Below are 21215 nucleotides of genomic sequence, written 5' to 3'. Positions count from 1 at the left end.
CGTGCATTTACGGTATAAATATTTGAATGTAGGAGCTCACTCATTTCTTATGTGTTTTTATTTTTATGGAAATATTTTCATATAGCAACAAATCAACTGGAGAAGTGTAGAGCACTGAAGTCAACTGCCATAGAAGCAATTAAACCAAATAGGATTGAATTTAATCATAACTACACCATGAATTACAAATGTAGAGGCAAGCAGGAGTATGAACACTCAATCTGCATCAATGGAAAATGGGATCCTGAACCAAACTGTATAAGTAAGCTTTTTGTTTTGTTTTGTTTTGTTTTGTTTTGTTTTGTTTTGTTTTGTTTATTTTTTTTGTGTTTTTCGACACAGGGTTTCTCTATATAGCTCTGGCTATCCTGGAACTCACTTTTTAGACCAGGCTGGCCTTGAACTCAGAAATCCACCTGCCTCTGCCTCCTAAGTGCTGGGACTAAAGGCCTGCGCCACCACTGCCCAGCATAAGTAAGCTCTTATTGGCACTATCTTCTCATGAGTGTCCTAGCCTTTTAAAACTATAGCAGTAGAGTCTTTGTTTCATTAGTAAAATTTTCCTAGAATTTTATGTGTGAAATCTTATTCATACTATTTTTACCTCTCCCTTTCCCCACTCCAACTTAACTCTTCTTGTGCTCCCCAATTTCATATCCAATTTATGACCTCTTGTTGGTCTATATGTGTACGTATACATACATATATGAATAATATATACAAATAAAACTTGTATATATAAACTCAACCTGAGACGTCCTTTAAGTATTTCTCCTATGGGTATGTGCTCAGGACTAAGTTCATGGGATTGGATAACTTATTTGTTTGCTCTCTCATCTAGAGAGGAGGCTGACTATTCCACTGTAGACCTCCATTAGTTGCCTGTAGCTCTTCATTTAGGGGAAGGGGCATATAGCATTTTCCCTATCCATACTAATATGTCAGTTGGTATTGTCACCATGCATATCTTGTTAGGTGACTTTTGAGATTTCATGAGTTCAGGTACCCTGCCCTATATGAAGATATTATCTTCTAACACATTTTCTGTCAAAATTCTTTTTAACCTAGGAGTTGATTTAGAAATTACAGCCTCATATTTGTTAGTGACCTGCAGTGTAAAACACAAACAATATTGATCGACATGGCTTTACTTATGTGTCATAATGATCCCTTATTCTTATAGTTTCACTACATATGACTATTTTATCACAACACATGTGCTGTCACTCCTATGCTTATGCTGAACCATTATGTCATTCAGTATGGTTGTGTGCTCTGTCGAACTAACAATTTACTTAACTCTTCTAACAATCAGCTAACCTGGAAAATTCCAATTTATTTGACACCTTCCAGTCCATGTCAGTAGGCACCAGAGTCAGTCATTCTACTACTATTTCTGCTTCCCTATTTGTATTATCACTGTTGTTTGGAGGCCCTGCTTCATTTGATATTTTAAATATTTCTTAAAGACTAAACTTCACAGAAAGTATTTCTATGCCATTTCAAAATTAAACCTTGTACATGTGTGTTAATGGAGTGCACATATTGTCTCTGTTATTTCATCATTTGTTAGCATTTTGATTATACTATTAAGTCAGTAATTGGTTTTCTTTCCTGCATGGCTAGCTAGTTGTCCAAAGAATATAGAGAAACGTATTTACTACACTGTGTTGATTTATTTCTAATAATTCCACTCTACTTAAGCAGAAATATAATAAAAGAATGAAATTATTAGTAATCATTAAGAAAGGAGCTTTTCACGTTTTGAATCTGAGGGATGAATCTGAGGTGTTTTGATTTTGTAGTAATTTAAAAAAAAACTTGTCAGAAGAGTGTTAATAACAGAACTACATTATACTGATTGTGAACCATCAGTTTTCACCTCTCTAGCTAGTTCAAGTTAAATGGAATGTCCAGGGAAGTTGAAATTTTGAATAACATAATACAAACCAATTTTGATCATACTCGATATTCTTATTGACAAAGAATCTTCGTTAAATTGATTATCAATTGTGATGACTAATACTTATTTTCTACCTAACAGAATCCACATTTCCTAGGAAAACAACTTCTGAGCATATCTGTAATGACAGTTCTTGTTTAGGTCAACTGAGGGGGAACTATCCACTATATGTGTAGGTGACACCATTTTATGGGCAGGATTCCTGGCATAAATACAAAAGGAAAGGTTGACTGTGCATCCTGGTGATAAATACAATATGAACATCAGCTTAACATTTCTGCTGCCATTGTTTCCCTACATGAAAAGCTAACAAACTCTTCCTTCTTTTCTTCCTACCTTTGTTTCTTCTTTCCATCATTTTCTTCCTTCTTTCTTTATTTCTCTGCGTCTTTCCTTTTCTTTCTCCTTCCGTTCTCCTCCTTCCTTCCTAAGCTTCTTTTGTCAGGTATTTTATCACAGCATTGAGAAAAGTACAATTAGTATAAATATACTTATAGTATAATTAGTATAATATAATTATACATTAGTATAAGTAAATGCAAGTACAACTTTCACTAATCAACTGTTATTTATAAAATATTTTATGAAGATTTTTAATGTAATACAACACATTAGATCACAAATAGTCATAGACAGCTCTAGAGAAAGATTCATGTGAGCTTAATCTTAGTAAATTATATTTAAGTATAAAATTCAGTTAAGATATTTTAAAGGCTAGAAATAATTAAAGCAAATTTTATAGAAAATAATATAAAACTGCATTCAAAAAAATGAGAAAATTTCAAAGGAGATGTAAGAAGTGCTATATTTAATTGCTATACAAGTGAGATATATAAGGACAAAAATTACATGGTCATAACTAATTTACTATTTAATAAAAATTATTATTTCATAATGTAAGATATTGGGTTTAGTAAAGATCTATGATTTTTGATGTTTTCTATGAAAAGGCAGGATATCCTGTCCTCCTCCACCACAGATTCCAAATTCCCAAGTTATTGAAACCACCGTGAAATACTTGGATGGAGAAAAATTATCTGTTCTTTGCCAAGACAATTACCTAACTCAGGACTCAGAGGAAATGGTGTGCAAAGACGGAAGATGGCAGTCATTACCTCACTGCACTGGTCAGTATCTATGAGTTCCTTTATACCATTAGAACTCAGATGAGGGGAAAGGTACTGAAAAACAAGGCCATACTATAAATATTCTGGACACATAATTCAAAAAGTATAATTTTATTTTGTTATGTAAGTTTTAATTTTGCTTGACTATTTCTTTGTGTAGAAAAAAATTCCATGTTCCCAACCCCCTACAATAGAACATGGATCTAATAATTTACCCAGATCTTCAGAAGAAAGGAGATATTCAATTGAGTCCAGGTGTCATGAACATGGAACTACATTCAGCTATGTCTGTGATGATGGTTTCAGGATACCTGAAAAAAATGTGGTAACCTATACATGGGGAAATGGAGCACTCCATTTCATTGTGTTGGTTAGAGTGACATGAAAGCAAAATAGTGGTTTTAAACAACTCATTACCAGTAGTCTACTCTCATCCAAGTCAGGAGGCAGAACCATTTATATCGGCACATATACACAATTATATATTTTAACCATATATTTTTACTTGCATAATTCAATCTATGCTGCTTTAGTTGATTGTACTGTTTCTATTGAAATCTAGTTTTACTCTCACATTTATGTTTTTAGATATGATATACAGTCTGCAGACTTCATCTGCTCATGTGAATTATATTTTTTTTTTTGATTTGCCACCGAGTAGTAAAGTCCAAAATTTCTTTTTCCCATAATGTGCTCCCTACACTCATCCCAAAATATATGGTATTTTCTGAGATTATTAATTCTTTGAAGTTGTTTAATAGATTCAAAATAACAGAATGTGGTATAAGGAAGCACTTCTTACCTTCTTTATGATGACACATCTAGCCTGTTAACATTTCCTTCTATTACAGCTACATACAGAATTGATAATACAAGAATTAGGTTTCTATAATATCCCTCAAATGACATTTAACTTTTGTTGTTCCTCTTTGTATTCTGTTTTTTGTCTCCCCTTCCTGGAATCCATAACTCCCAACCCTATTTCAGCATCTTATGGACACAATACCTTGCCCCCAGTCCCTTATGCTGTACCTAACCTCTGTTATTCTGTGGATTGTAATTTGGTTTCCATTGACTTTACACCTGATATCACCTGATGATACCTCACTCAGGATGAGTTTTTATCTATTTCCCATCATCACTGTGACATTCATGTTTTTATTTTCTGTGTGTAAATAATGTAGCAATTTTTATCCACTCATCAAGTCATAAATATATTTGGAAACTTATGCAATAACTTGACACTCAAGATGAGCAAATTGGTAGTGATACTTTATTTTGCACTGTGTGGATCCACCACACATGCCAAATGCTACTATAGTAACAAGGTCCAAGGCTAAATATCCACCCGGTGAAAGAGTAAATTATGAATGTAATAAAGCTTTTGAACTATTTGGGGAACTGGAAATGAAGTGTCAAAATGCAATTTGGACAGAACCACCAAAATGCAAAGATGGGGCATCATTTTCCCTAATGTTTATTTGACAACTTAATTTAGTTATTGTACATTACTGGAAATAAACAAGCAGTGTAAATATTTTTTAATTTATTTAATTTATTTACGTCCCAAATGTTATCTTTCCCCAGTCTCCCTCCCAGAGCACTTCCCCCATGCTCCCTCTACTTCACCTCTGAGAGGTTGCCATCTTCCCAGGAGCATCAATTCTATGAAGTATTAGGTGCTTCTTTTCCCTCTAGGCCAGAAAAGGGAGTCCTCTGCTAGATATGTGCCAGGAGTAGCTAACCAGTCCCTTTATGCTCTTTGGATTGTGGCTTAGTCTCTGTGAGCTCATGTTCTTCCTATGGGCTTTCCATCCCCTTCAGCTCCTTCAATTCATCCCCTCTCTCTTCCATAGGGTTCCCAGACATCCATCCGATGCTATCTCCATCTGTCTCAGTCAGCTGCTAGTAAAGTTTATCAGAGGAAAGCTATGCTCGGCTCCTGTCTGTAAGCACAACATAGCACCAGTAATAGTGTCAGTTATTTGATGCACTCCCATGGGACAGACAGATCTCACGTTGGTCAGAAATTCCTTCAATCTCTATTCTATTTTTGTCCCTGCATTTCTTTGAGAACAATTTGGGGTCAAAAAATCTGAAGGTGGGTTGATATTACATCTCTCCACTGGAGGTCCAGTTGAACTATTGGAGGTGCTTTCCTCAGGTTCCCTCTTCCAACTGTTGAGGATATTGCTTAAGGTCACCCACATTGAGACCTGGGAGCCTCCCAGATCGTGGGTCTCTGGGACTTTAAGGAGGATCCCCTGATGCCTTGTGCCTGGCAGCTTCAGGGTTCCATTTATTTTCCTGGCCTTCTGAGCTTCTCTTATGTTTTACCCCATACCTGATCCTGCCTCTGCCCCCTTTTCTCTTCCCCTCCCCGCTCTCACCCAGATAACACCCAGCTTCTACCTCCCATGATTATTTTATTTCACATTCTAAGTCGGACTGAAGCATCCTTACTTGGACCTTCCTTCTTGTTTAACTTCTTAGGATCTGTGGGGTGTATCATGGGTACTCTGTTCATTTGGGCTAATAGCCACTTATCAGTGAGTATATATCATTAATGTCCTTTTGGGTCTAGGTTACCTTAGTCAAGATGATTTTTTTTTTTTAGTTTCTCCAATTTTCTTGAAAATTCATGATATCCTAGTTATGAATAGCTAAATATCATTCCATTGTGTAAATGAACCACATTTTCTGTATCCATTCTTCGGTTAAGGGACATCTGGGTTGTTTTCAGCTTCTGGCTATTATGAACATAGTGGAGCACTTTTCCTTGTGATATGGTAGAGCATCTTTTGGGTATGTGCACAAGAGTGGTATAACTGGGTCTTCAGGTAAAACGATTTCCAATTTTCTGAGGAACTGACAGATTGTTTTCCAGAGTAGTTGTATAAATTTACAATCCCACTAACAATGGAGAGGTGTTCCCCTTTCTCCACATCCTGGCCAGCATGTAATATCACTTGAATGATGTGAGAAGCCATTCTGGATGGTGTAAGGTAGAATCTCGGGGTTGTTTCGATTTGCATTTCTTTAATGACTAAGGGTGTTGTTTTTTTTTTTTTTTTTTAACTTTATTTTTTATCATTGGTCAGTTTCTTCCCCTTCCACTTCTTTCAGCTTTCACAAACTGCACCTCTCACCAAAATCCCCTGCCGTCTGCTTTCCTTTAGAAAATCATAGTTCTCCAAGTGATAACAGCCAAGCATGACAACACAAGATACAATAAGACAAGTTAAAAATCCTCTCATATTGAGGCTGGACAAGGCAACCTAACAGTAGTAAAAGAGTCCCAAGAGCAAGTGAAATAATCAGATGTACAACTACTCCCGCTGTTAGGAATATCACAAAAACACCATGCTAACAGCTATCACATACACAGAAGACCTTGTGCAGATTCATACCTTCCTCTTCTTTGCTGCTTAATTCTCTGTGAGCCCATATGAACAGTGCTTATTTAATTCAGTGGGCTAGTTCTCCTGGTGTCCTACATGCCCTCTGACTCCCAAAATTCCGCTCACCAGACATCTTCTGTAGAATTCCCTGATCTTCAAGGGAAGGTATCCAATGAAAATCTCCAATTTAGACTCTTATGCTCCCATCGGCTGCCAGAAAAAGCCTGCCTGATGACAACTTGACAGGACACCCATTTTAGGTGTCTGAACTATCCAATCTTCAGTTCCTGGCCATCCAGTCAGTGTAGAGCTCATGGTCATTCGAGAGATGATACAGTTGTTAAGTGATAGTTCACTACCAAAGTGATAAGAGAAGCATTTTTAATAAAATGAAATGATACAGTTTGGGTGAATATAATAAAGAAATATGGTGGAAATTTTCAACAAATTTGCACCAGATTACTGGAACAATTGCTACTAAGTTGAAATGAATCACCTTACAACTAAAGATATTCATTCATTTATTAAAATGTAAATGTATAAACATAATATTTATGTAAAGCTTGAGAAGAGATTTTCCAAATGATTATTTTCAAATGTAAATATATAGTGTAATAGAATATCTCCATATGAGAAAAAACATTTTATTTGTTAGCTTTCTTTATTTCTTACATGTTGCATTCAACATGTGTGAATTTTCAGTGAGTACATGCTAAATTTAGCTGTACAAGCACAGAAATTGTCTATTTTACCTCAATTATTTATTATTGTATATGGACTATATATTACGATGGACATATGTAAATCATTCCTATAAAGAATCATTAGCCTGGTGTGGTGGCACATGCTCTTAATCCCAGCATTTGAGAGGCAGAGGCAAGCAAATTTCTGAGTTCAAGACCAGCCTGGTCTACATCATGCTTTTCAGGACAGCAAGGGCTATACAGAGAAACCCTGTCTCAAACAACAACAACAACAACAACAACAAAACCAAATAAAACAAAAACAAAAAAAAAGAAAAGAATCATATACTGCCTGGTCCAACAATCAAATCTCACTATTCAGATAATTTATATGTGAAAAGATTTTTAGTATGTTATTTATTATCATTTCATTTGTTACTTTGTATTTGGGTTCTCTGTTTATGGATTTTTTAAAATCTTTTTATACACTCCAGTCCTTATCCCCCAATTTACACCCTCTGAATGTTTTTCATACCTGATCATGTTCCCCTTTTCCCTTCTCCCACTCAGGTCCCTCCCTCCCCCTTCCACCCATGATTGCTTTCCTCTCCCTCCCAGGTGGGACTAAGGCATCCTCAATTGGGCCCTTAAGCTTATTTATATTCTTGTGGTTTGAGGATTGTATCCATACTTTTTTGACTAATATCCACTTATTAGTGAGTACATACCATGCCTGTCCTTTGGGTCTGAGTTACTTCATTCAGGATAATATTTTCTAGTTCCATCCATTTGCCTTCAAATCTCAGATGTCCTCAATCTTAGTAGCTGAGTAGTATTCCATTGTGTAAATGAACCATATTTTCTGCATCCATTCTTCTGTTGTGGGACATCTGGGTTGTTTCCAACTTCTGGCTACCACAAATGTGGTCACTATGAACACAGAAGAACATGTGCCCCTGTGGCATGCTGCGACATCTTTTGGATATATATGCCCAAGAATGGTGTAGCTGGATATGCAGGTATATCTATTTCAAGATTTCTGAGGAAAATCCAGATTGATTTCCACACTGGTTCTATCAGTTTGAAATCTCAAGCAATGGAAGAGTGTTCCTCTCTCTCTGCACTCTTGCCAACATGTGCTGTTACCTTAGTTTTTGACCTTAGCCATTCTGATTGGTGTAAGGTAGAATCTCAGAGTCACTTTGATTTGAATTTCCCTGATGACTAAGGACTTTGAACATTTCTTTCCGTGCTTCTCAGCCACTAAGAATTCCTCTCTTGTGATTTGTTGTTGTTGTTGTTGAGTTCTATATCCAATTTGATAAGGTTTTTTTGGTTTCGTGGTGGTTGGTTTCTTGAGTTCTTTATATATTTTGGATAGTAGTCCTCTATTGAATGGAGGGTAAGTAAGATTTTTATCTAATTTGTAGGTTGACATTTTTCCTATTGAGTATATCCTATGCCATATAGAAGCTTTTCAGTTTGATGTGGTCCCATTTATCAATTCTTCATCTTAGGGAATGAGATATTGGAGTTCTGCTTAGGAAATTTGTCCCAGTGCCAATGAGTACAAGGCCCTTCCCCAATTTCTTTTCTATTTGATTCAGCGTTTCTGCCTTATGTTTAGGTCCTTCATCCCCTTGGACTTGACCTCTGTGCAAGGTGGCAAATATGGATATATTTTCATTTTTCTACATACTGACTGTCAGTTAGAATAGAACCATCAACTGAAGATGCTTTCCTTTTTCCAATGTATCCTTTTGGCATCTTTGTCAAAGATTACGTGTCCTTAAATGAGTGGTTTTATTTGTGGGCCTTCAATTCTATTCCACTGATCAAAGTGTCTGTCTCTGTACCAGTATCATGGAGTTTTTATCACTATTGCATCTTGAGGTCAGGAATGGTGATTCCTCCCAGAAGTTATTTTCACTATTCTGGGTTTTTTGTTTTTCCAGATGAACTTGAGAATTGCTCTTTCCGTGTCTTTGAATACTTGTGTTTTACTTCTGATGGGAATTGCAAGGAATCTGTTGATTACTTTTGGTAGGATGCCCAATGTTACTATGTTAATCCTGCTGATCCATGAGCATGGGAGGACTCCCTATTTTCTGAGGTCTTCTTTGATTTCTTTCTTGAGAGACTTGCAGTTCTTGTCATACAGATATTTCACTTGTTTGGTTAGAGTTACCACAAGATAATTCATACTATCTTTGAATGTTCTGAAGGGTATTGTTTTCTTATTTCACACTCAGTCTGCTTATCGTTCATATAAAGGACAGTATTTGATATGTTTGAGTTAATTTTATATCCAGCCACTTTTCTCTAGTAAAACTATTTTGGTTGCCTATGTTTACTATCTTATCATCTGAAAATAGTGATACCCTGAATTCTTCCTTGCCAATTTGTATCCTCTTGATCTCCTTCTGTTTTCTTATTGCTCTAGCTAGAACTTTGATTACTCTATTGAATAGATATGGAAAAGTTGACTTCCCTATCTTGTCCCTTATTTTATTGGGATTGCTTCAAGTATCTCTTAACTTAATTTGATATTGCCTGTGAGTTGGCTGTATATTGCTTCTATTTTGTTTAGATACGAGCCTTGAATTCCTGATTTCTCCACTACTTTTAATATGAAGGGGCGTTATATTTTGTCAAATGCTTTTTCAGCATCTAATAAGATAACCATGTGATTTTTTTCATTCAGTTTGTTTATATAATAGATTATGTTAATGGATTTTGTATATTTAACCAATCTTGCATCCCTGGGATGATGCCTACATAATCATGGTGAATGATGGCATGGATTCAGTTTGCTAGAGTTTTATTGAGTAATTTTGCAAAATTGGTCGATATTCTCTTTTTCTTTTTAATCCTTGTGTGGTTTAGGTATCAGTTTCCACATGTATGTGGTTTTTCTGTTGATTTGGTGTTACTGAAGACCAGCCTTAGGCCAAGGTGATCTTATAGGATGCATGGTATTATTTAAATCTTCTTGTATTGGTTGAGGCTTGTTTTGTGATTCATTATATGGTCAATTTTGGAGAAGGTACCATGAGGTGCTAAGTAGAGGGTATATTTCTTTGGTTTTAGGGGAATTGTTCTATAGATATCTGTTAAATACATTTGGCTTTTAATCTCTGTTAGTTTCACTGTGTCTCTGTTTAATTTCTGTTTCAATGACATGTCTGTTAGTGATAGGGGGTATTGAAGTGTCCCACTATTATTGTGTGGAGTTCTATTTATTTTTTTGAGCTTTAGTAAAGTTTCTTTTATGAATGTTGGTGGCCTTGTATCTGTGGTATAGTGGTTCAGAATTGACAGTTTCTCTTGGTGGATTTTTCCTTTCATGAATATGAGGTATCCTTCCACAGCTCACTTGATTACTTTTGAACTGAAAGTCTATTTTATTGGATGTTATGATCACAATACATGTTTTTGTCTTGCGAACATGTGCTTAAAAGACTTTTTTCCAGCCTTTTACTTGAGGTAGTGTCTGTCTTTGTTATTGGGGTGTATTTCTTGTATGCAACAAAATGTTGGATCCTGTTTGCATATCTAGTCTGTTACCTTATCTTTTTATTGGAAAATTGAGCTCATTGATTTTCAGAAATATTAAATCAGATGATTGTTAGTTCCTGTTATTTGTTGAAGAAAACATTCTATGTGTATAATTCTCTCCATTTTGTTTTGTTTTGAGATGATGAATATGTTGCTTTTTTTGGTGAAGGTACCCTCCTTGTGTTTGAGTTTATCTTTTAGAAACCTCTGTTGGACTTGGTTGATAGATAGATATTGTTTGAATGTGTTTTTGTCCTGGAATATTTTGGTTTCCCCATCTATGTTGAATGGGAGTTTTGCTGAGTGTAGTAGCCTGGGTTGGCATTTGTCTTCTTCTAGGGTCTACATGACATCTGTCCAGGCTCTTCTGGCATTTGGTGTCTCCGTTGAGAAGTCTGGTGTAATCTGACCAGTCTGCCTTTGTGTGTTACTTAGCATTTGCAACTTACACCTTTTAATATTTTTTTTGTCATGTGCAATTAATGTTCTTGAATATTATGACATGAGAGGATTTTCTTTTCTGGTCCAATCTATTTGGTGTTCTTTAGGCTTCTTCTATATATATGGCCATCTCTTTTTATAGGTTGGGGAAGTTTTCTTCTATACTTTTGTTCAAGACATTTGAACGTCCTTTGTACTGGAAATCTTTGCTCTTCTTTATTTCTATTATTCTTAGATTTGGGCTTTTCATTGTGTCCTGAGTTTTCTGGATGTTTTGGGTTAGGAGTTGTTTTATGTTTTGATATTTTTTGAAGGTGTGTCCATAACTTTTTTTAATTCAAAATTTTCTTTATTTACATTTCGAATGTTATCCCCTTTTCCAGTTCCCCTCCTTCCCCTAGAAATCCCCTATCCCACTCCCTCCCTCTGCTTTGATGGGGGAGCTCAATATCTTGTAAGGTATCTTCTACACCCGAGATTCTCTCTTATATCTCTTGTATTCTCTTGGTCATTCTTTCATCTGTAATTTCTGACATCTTTCCTAGGTTTTCCAATTCACAGGTTGCCCACATTTGTGTTTCCTTTATTATTTCTACTTTTATATCTTGGACCATTTTGATCAACACCTTCACTTGATTGTGTGTTTTATCCTATATTTCACTAAGGGATTTATTTGCTTCTACCTGTTTACATGTGTTTTCTTGTATTTCTTTCCATGACTTATTTATGACTCTATTATCTTCATGAGATAAGTTTTTAGGTCAGCTTCCTGATTTTCAGGTGTGTTGGTACATCCAGAGCTTGCTGTGGTGGGAGAACTGTGTTCTGATGATGCCAAAGTTTATTGGCTTCTGTTGCTTATGGACTTATGCTTGATTCTAGCAACTCAGTTATCTCTGGTGTTAGCTGTACTGGGGATGTCTGTCTTGATCCTGACTCTTATGTCCTTGGATTGCTGGTAGACTTGTGTCCCTCACTGTAGCAGACATCATGTGAAGCCTTCAGAATGTGAGGTCTTCATAGGGGCAGGTACACTGGTGAAATTCTGCCCTGGCTGCAGTGGCTCCCATGGGAGGCCTTCAGACTGTGGGATCTTCATAGCAGCAGACAAGCTGCTGATCTGTTGCCCTGGCTGTAGCAGATCTCCTAGATGGCCATCAGACTGTGGGTTCTGTTGCTCAGTGTACAGCAGAACTCATGGGAGGCTTTCAGACTGTTTGGTCAGGTATCCTACATGTAGCAAAACTCCTGGGAGGTCTTCATACTGTAGTGTCTTTAGAGGAGCAAACAAGGTGGTGATCTGCCTCAGCAGAAGGTGCAGGATGGAAGGGGTGTGAAATTCAGGGGGCTGGGGCCTTGGGGGTGATGAATCCTGAGTCTGCTTGGGCCCTCGAGGTCACCATCTGCTGCAGTTGTTTTGGAGGTTCCCTTACCTGCATATAGCAGAACTCATCAGAAGCCTTCAGGCTGTGATGTATTCAGAATAGCAGCCAGGCTTTTCTGGACTTCTTTCTGTTTTTTCACCTTGTTTTGGAGGAGTGGTTCTCAAAAATGTAATAGAAATATGCATCTTTTAATTCCTTTTGTATATACAATCTGAGTATTCTATCTCTAATTGTTTTCTAACCCGCTGATCCTAAAGTCACCCTATCTGTTTGTATATGTATCATCATTAATTAATGCTGACATTTTATATTCCAATGTGTAAGTAGAAACTGAACTTCCCTTCAAAATCCAATTGTGTTTCCCATTTCCTCAAGTTTCCTTACTGATTCCTTCAGAGTTTTCTCTTACATGTATTAAATGCCATTCTTTTTTATTTTCATTTTTTTCAGAGTCCTTGTTTCATTTATTTACTCCCTTCCTTGTATTGTCCTTTAAAAAAATCCCGTTACTTGGATTTTCTTGATTATTTATCATATTTTTCTTTCTTTTTATTATTGTATTCATTTACATTCCCATTATAGGCCCTTTACCCAGTCCCTATCCCAAAGTTCTTCACTCCCTCCACGCCCTTACCTTTGCTACTGAGAGAGATCTCCCCCATACACCCACCTACACATACCTTACTCCTACCAGCATCTATCTTCCCTGGTGCATCAAGTTTCTACAGGATTTGGCTGATCCTCTCCTATTGAGGTCAGACAAGGCACTCCTCTGCAACATATGTACCAGTGGCCATGGACCAGTCCATGTATATAGTTTCTTTGGTGGCTTAGTCTCTGGTAGCTCTGAGGAGTTCTGGTTAGTTTTTACTGTTGTTCTTCCTGTTGGTTCACAATACCTTTCTACTCCTTCAATCCTTCTCTTAACTCTACCATAGATATCCCAGACCTAATTTCAATGGTTGGCTATAAGTATCTTCTTCTGTTTTAGTCAGCTGCTGGTAGAGCCTCTGATTGGACATCCATGCTAGGATCCTATCTGCAAGCACAACAAGGCATTAGTAATAGTATCAAGTTTTGGTACCTGTGCATGTCATGGATCCCAAGTTGGGAGGGTCACTCGATGGGATTTTCTTCAGGCTGTTCTCCATTTGTATCTCTGCATTTCCTTTAGACAGGAACAATTCTTGGTCAAACATTTTTAAGATGTTTGGGTGATCTCATTCCTCAACTGAGGTCTACCTACTAGTGGTCTCTTTAGGTTCTATCCTCTCATGGTTAGATATTTTGGCTATGCTTTTTTGATGTGAATATCATGAGCCTCATATATCCTTGGTTCTTTTACTTTCTAGAGATTGCCAAGATCCACAAGCAACATATTTCTAGTCATTCTCCTGCCCCTCTAGGATTCTTTCCCGTTTCCTCCCATATCTGATACAGCCCTTCTTCTTTTCTCTCCTCTCCCCCTCTCCCATTTATGTCCCTCCCTCCCTCTGTCTCCTATGATTATTTTATTAACACTATTCCTAAATGTTTGGGTTCACTTGAAACACAAACCTAGCTTTATGAATATAAAGATCATCTAATATATACCCCTAATTTTACAGTTAAGTTTCTCCTAATCTTAATTTCCATTTTTATTTATGTCATGAATTTTGGTAGTTATTCCCTAGGAAGAACTCTCTGGTGGAAATAAAACCCCTTTATATTATTTTTTGGATAATGTCTTCATTAATATCTTTATTCAAAAGGCTAGCACCACAGGATATGGAACTTAAGGCTGACACTCATTTTTTTTTTTTATTATTTCTGTGTTTTGCATGGTGATGGATAGGAGACTCTTTCTCTTTGATCCTGGTCCACTGTGGTTGATAATGACTTTCTATTGACTTTTTTCCAAGATGTTTTTTTTAGGCAGTTTCAGTAGATTGCTAGGATCTTCATGGGACATGTCCTATTTGAGTTTATTCAGTTCTTGAATATGAACATTCATGCATTATGACCAGTTTTTTTTCCTTTCCTTCACATTAAAACATTAATTTTGTTTGAATCTTGAATGTTTTGTTTTTACTTTAAACATTTTTGAGTTTGGTTCATTTTCATGATGGTCCTTTTGAGATCTTACTAAACAAAATCAGTACTTTTGATTTCAGACTTTTCCTCTGTCCTCATAAGGGAACTCAGGGTCTAAAATAAAAACATATAGCACAATATTATGCAGTTAGATGAGTTTTTAATTTCTTTGCTAGAATTTTCAATGTCTCATCTCTTCATGTAATATTTACTAAAAATACTATGTCCAAGCATTTCAGATATACTTAGCAAAATTATAATATAAATGTCTGTGCTTATTTTGACACTATCAGAAACCCAGAAAGCCTCATTAGCCTTCTGTAGCATTATACACTTTAAAATCTTATTTAGAAATGTATATCTACAAAAATGATAGAGAGTGGGAATATACAGGGTCATATATGATCAAGTTTTCTTTAAAAGCATTGTCTATCTACATTGGCATCTGTGTGTTCAGAAGTTGTTAAGGTAAATCCTAGTACTTGAAGGCTTCAGAGCAGACAGGTCTGCTGTAGTTAAGCAAGGGCTTTAGGTGAAAATGAAGAACTTGTAACTCTCAGTTTATATGGTTAATCTTTCTTCAATTCTTTTTGGTTCTGCTTGAGTCTGTAATTTGACTTGATTTTCAAACATTCAAATGTTGTCTCATTAGACTCAACAAGGACATGTGGACCTCCTCCACCTATTGACAATGGAGACATCACCTCCTTGTCATTACCAGAATATGAACCATTCTCATCAGTTGACTATCAGTGCCAGAAGTATTATGTACTTAAGGGAAAGAAGACAATAACATGTAGAAATGGAAAGTGGTCTGAGCCACCAACCTGTTTACGTAAGTACCTTATTCTTATAGATTATAGGAGATTTTGTTTTATATTATGGATATTTTTCTACTAATATTAGAACATTCACAAAATACAAGTACCCTTTTGTTTGTGCTTCAGTGCCAAACAATAGCATATGATAAAAAACAAGATTATTGGATTCTTTTTATAAAAACTACCTGTCAAATATAATTGTGAATGTTATTATTTATAATTAATTTTTTACTAACATGTATTAATGTTCACAAAACTAGGCACCAGCATGATATTCTATACCTATTGTCCTAGCCAGTGTTCTATTACTGTGAAGAGACACTATGACCATGGCAACTCTTAGAAAAGAAAGCATTTGTTGGGAATAGCTTATAATTTCAGAGATTTAGACAACTATCATGGCACAGAGGTAAGCATGATGGAGGAGATGTAGTTGAGCATTATACATGTGACCCTAGGCAGCACAAAGAGATAGACATTCTTCTTCTAATAAGACTACACCAACTCCAACAAGGTCATATCTCCTAATTTTTTATTGAGTATCAACAGTACCCAATGAATAAGCAATATGTGAGCTCATGGAATCCATTTTTTTTAAATCAACCTATATACATCTGGTATTAAATCCATACAACATGTGCCACTCTTAGACAAGACAACTAATTTTTATTAGTCACTGTCATGCATTTTAGAGACAGTTTAGTCTATCTTTTCATTCTGTGAAAAATAACACAATGTAGTTGTTCTCCTGTGTTTTGTTTAGTTCACTTACTGTCCTCCAATGCATTTTTCTAACAAAAATAATCTTTAATATCTGAACAAAATTTCACATTTAATTCTACCACATTGTCTTTGTAAATTTACCAATTGGTATTAGTTCAAACCATTTTTTCATCTTATCTACAGTCATGTAGCAGTTTGCAATAAACATGCATGCATGTTGCAGAGGTTTATTTTATTTCCTTTGAGTAAGTACAAAAAAAGCACATTGCAACAATATATGTACAATCTATGTTTAAAATTTTTAAGAAATCTTAGTTTTCATCTATAGTAATTTCACTTAGTCACAGTCCCATCAACAGCTTATGAGTTTTTCACTACACATTCATGATCATTTGTAATTATAAGGGCTACTTTCTCTAATGCTTTTCTGAGTGACAAGGCATCTTACTATAGCTTTGGCAAAAAACATTAAGAGCTAATGATATTTTAAGGTTTTTTCATACTCAGGTTCTTGTGTATTTTTTTAGAAGTATATATAAATTTATATAATTTTAGTTGGCTTATTTTTCTTTTAAAATGCATTTTATCACAGTCTAGTTACAGTTTATTTAAAAGGTATCAACAAACTGAAATTCTGATCAATTATTTAAGTATAGTTTAAGACAGATATAGTGCAAAGATGATTTTTAAAAGATACAGTCAATTTAGGGGAAATACTGCTATAACTTCTAACCAAAACCAAATCAATCAAATCAAATCAAATAAAAGCAATCCAAATTCAACCAAAACAAAAAAAAATGAATTTTCACTTTCTTATGTTCCTTGACATAAGACACCCCTATAAAAGATATGTAAATACCTAGAAACAAACAATAGGCAACCATTTCCTCTGATTCAACTGGCTGCCTATTTCTTAGTTGTATTGATTATGCTCTGTGCTATCTAAAAGTATGTTTTGAAATCCATGGGTCAAGGTTTGCTTTTTACCTTATAATTTGGAGTCCCTTCCAAATATCTAGTGTCCAAAACCAATGAAATGTTTCCCTATTGTGTTTCCTTGTATTTTCAGTGGTTTGTTATTACATGGATGTCTTGACCAACTTTCAGTTGACTTTGCCCAGAATGATAGACAGTATCAAATTTTAATCATCTCCATAAGGATATCAATTATCCTTATTAACAGAATATAATATCAGTTCTCTAACATAAGTTTTTGGAAAGTCTGTTAAGATGAGTTAACTGAAGATACATACATCAGTTTTCAAATCACGTTTATCTTTCATTGGCATGTTCATAGTGTTCTGGTTACTGTGGGGCTCATGATGTATGAAGAAATCAGGTATTATGATGTCTCCAGATTTTCCTTTCTGCTCCAGTTCCAGTTGTCTACTTCTTTTTTTTTTTTTTTTTGTTTTTTTTTTTTTGTTTTTTCGAGACAGGGTTTCTCTGTATAGTCCTGGCTGTCCTGGAACTCACTTTGTAGACCAGGCTGGCCTCGAACTCAGAAATCCGCCTGCCTCTGCCTCCCGAGTGCTGGGATAAAAGGCGTGCGCCACCACGCCCGGCTAGTTGTCTACTTCTTATATTGTACCTCCATACAAATTTTAGATTTTTACCAATAAAGTAAAAAAAACTGTTATTGGTATTTCAGTGTGGGTTCATAGAATCTGCCAGTTTCCATAGGAGATGTGGACATTCCATTATTAATTCTTACAACCTATTAATATACAAGATTTCTCCATTTTTGTCTTTTCAGATTCTTTTACCAATATAACTAATATTATGATTGAAGTTTTCACTTCTGTTAAATTCATAGCTAAATTGATTTTTGAAGTTACTGATAATGACATTACATTTATAGTTAATTTTCAGAAAAAAATGAAATTAGTCTATAGATAAGGGTGATCTCTGTAGGTTTATGTATTACTTAATGAACATTGGTAATTTTTCTTTCAGATGCATGTGTAATACCAGAAGACATTATGGAAAGACATAACATAATTCTCAGATGGAGAGAAAATAAAAAGGTTTATATTCAGTCAGGGGAGGATATTGAGTTTGCATGTAAACCTAGATATAGAGAAGCAAGAGGATCACCACCATTTCTTACAAAGTGCACTAATGGTCACATCAATTATCCCACTTGTGTATAGTATAAAATCACATTACATTTATTCATTGATTTTATCCCTAATGAAAGAGCTAAACAAAGTAACCAAGGAGCTAAAGGGGTCTGCAACCCTATAGGAGGAACAACAATATGAACTAACCAGTACACCCCCAGAGCTGTGTCTCTAGTTGCATATGTAGCAGAGGATGGCTTAGTTGGCCATAAATGGGAGGAGAGGCCCTTGGTATTGTGAAGATCATATGCCCCCATACAGGGGAATGCCAGGGCCAGGAAACAGGAGGGGGTGGGTTGGGAATCAGGGAGGGGTGAGGGTATAGGGGGTTTTGGCCTCAGCATTTGAAATGTAAATGAAGAAAATATCCAATAAAAAAGAAAAAAATGAAATACACATGCATATTGTTGAAACAGTTTCAATTTACATCTGAAGTATTGTTTAATTCATTTCTTCTCATAAATAAAGATGTTTTTGTTATATGGTGATTAATTTGTAATTTTAATGACTATGGCCAAATGCAAAAGCAGAACATTCAAAACCCCTAATCCAAAATATGATGTCCAAGGATGAACTATTTCAAGCAAGAAAATACATGTCAGTTCTTCAACATCTCTTTCTATTCAGAACTTTCTCAGATTTCCTGGATATCTTTTGATGTGTGGTTTGAGTTACAGTTAATAGAAGACATATTGGAACTCATTCTTCCAATTAGTATTATTTCCCAAACATGTAACAAACAACTATTATATATTATATTATAAAAACATATAATTAATTACTACATAATACTATATAATTAATTACTACATAATAAAAATCAATATTTTATTGATTATTAAAATCAATAAAAAATCTAAGAAACTTTTTGCACATGAACTTCTAATATTTGGTACATTGAAATAATATAAGGTACAAGCAATTATACAAAGGGATTAAGATTTTGATTATGTATATAATTCTATCACTGTAATTATATTGACATTAAAAACTTTAAGTATTTAGCATCACTTATAAACAGGCAATGAGCATTGTCTTAGGCAGGATTTTTATTGTTGTAAAGAGACATTTTAGCCGAGGCAACTCTTCTGAGGAATAACATTTAATTGATGTTGGCTTACAAGTTAACATATTTAGTACATTATCATCATTGTGGAAAGTATGGCAGTGCCCAGATTGACATGATGCCGACAAAGAAGCTGAGGATTCTATATCTTATTCCACAAGCAGCAGAAGACAATGTGTTACACTGTGCGTAGTATGAGCATAGAAAACCTCAAAACCTGTTTCCACAGTGACACACTTCACCCAACATGTTGATACCTACTTTAACAAAGCTACACCTCCTAATAGTGTCACTTTCTACTCTATGGATAAGCATTCAAGCATATGAAGTATGTGAATGTCACAGCTATTGAAATTACCACATACACATATATACACTGTACCAAATTATTAAAGTAAAATAACAATACAAATTAATTTTTAAAATCTATAGTTATCTTTAGAGTTATTATTATAAAGGTATGCTATTCATTATCTTTAAGAGTTATAGGCTTATACATTTTTTGATATTGAAACATAACATTTATTCAACAAAGACTAATAAGTTTTAAATTTTTCCTGTTATATATATAAATGTATATATATATATATATATATATATATATATATACCTTTGTTCATATACAAATACATATACACACATACATATGCACAATATATACACAAATACCTATTAAATACATATATATATATATGTGTGTGTGTGTGTATATATATACATTATAATATAAGTATTCTTTGCATGCCAGATATAATCTTTCTTATATCCATTGTAGATTTGCAATCCTGTTTTCCCATGTAATGTTGGATCTATCACCCATCTTAAAACTTTTTTCCTTCCTTAGCCTGTTTGTTAAAGAACATTAGACACACTAAGTGGTCAGATGGATGCATAACGTTTATGTCATTAGAATGTTTGTTGTGGCTCCTTGCAGGAACATATTCTAATCTGAAAAAAAAAAAACCCACAAACTACAAAAAAAACAAAAAACTTCTATTATAGCCGAGGTTTAGATCTCAGGAAAAGGAAGCAATCCTTTCCCTAGTGTATCACTAGGGAACATATTGAGTTTCTGTTTCCTACTCCTTGAACTTTGACCCATGGATCATGGCTAAGAGAGAGCATACTGTATACTGTGTGAATATTCAAAACATATTCTGCCCTCTGGAAAACACTGCAATAGCCCTCCCAGCTACTGCCATCAAATGTCACACTGTAGCTGTATCTTCAAAAGACCTTTTTATCTTTCTATTAGGCTAGTTGCTGCAGAATAATGGGGAACATGATAAGATGGATTCTATGATCATGGGTCTTGGTCAGATGCAACACTGTGTAGAATTCCACAATGGTGAATAAGGCATTTTTTAAATCCACAGATGGACTTTCCCCAGAGGCATTGTTTGCAGGAAAGGTGCTATAACCAGAACAAGTATCCACTTCAGAAGAACAAGGTGCACCTTCCACAGAAGGAGTGTTGCAATATCACTCAACCTGTTACCAGGTTGCTGGCGAGTCTCCACACTGAATCATGCTACATCAGGAGCACACAATTGGGCTATGCTATAAGGCAGATTTGACACTAAGAATAAAGCTTAGCCAGGGCAGCTTTGGTGAGTGGAAGTCCATGTTGTCAAGGCCATGTATATTCCTTATCCTTTCACCATCTCCACATTGTTCAAGAGTGCATTGGACAATGACAAGGGTGTCTGTGAAAAGAAGTTGACTATTCACAGAATGAGGCATTTAGGCTACTTGCTTATTGAAATCTTCCTCAGCAACAGTCACTTATTGATGAACATTTCCATGGGAATCAAGTTTCTATATACCTTTGGCAAATTTGGAAAGATCTAT

General features: G+C 35.3%; 1 protein-coding gene across 3 annotated transcripts in view; it reads left to right on the top strand.

The window, feature by feature from the left end:
• The window catches only part of LOC147006134 (complement factor H-like), an 85729-nt gene extending 66943 nt beyond the window's left edge, over window positions 1-18786 (top strand). For all 3 annotated transcript variants that reach the window (XM_085841634.1, XM_085841632.1, XM_085841631.1), the window contains 4 exons: window positions 86-262; window positions 2914-3090; window positions 15284-15466; window positions 18132-18786. In XM_085841634.1, coding sequence (XP_085697760.1) covers window positions 86-262; window positions 2914-3090; window positions 15284-15466; window positions 18132-18328 — 734 coding nt within the window. In that variant the 3' untranslated portion in view covers window positions 18329-18786. The remainder of the gene's footprint in view (window positions 1-85; window positions 263-2913; window positions 3091-15283; window positions 15467-18131) is intronic.
• Window positions 18787-21215: the final 2429 nt, after the last annotated feature.

The sequence above is a fragment of the Mus caroli genome, unplaced genomic scaffold, assembly GCF_978045245.1.
Source record: "Mus caroli unplaced genomic scaffold, Mus_caroli_1 scaffold_1, whole genome shotgun sequence".
In the NCBI taxonomy this organism is placed as follows: domain Eukaryota; kingdom Metazoa; phylum Chordata; class Mammalia; order Rodentia; family Muridae; genus Mus; species Mus caroli.
Note: the sequence above shows the minus strand (reverse complement) of the source record. Positions and strands in the feature narration are given on the sequence as shown.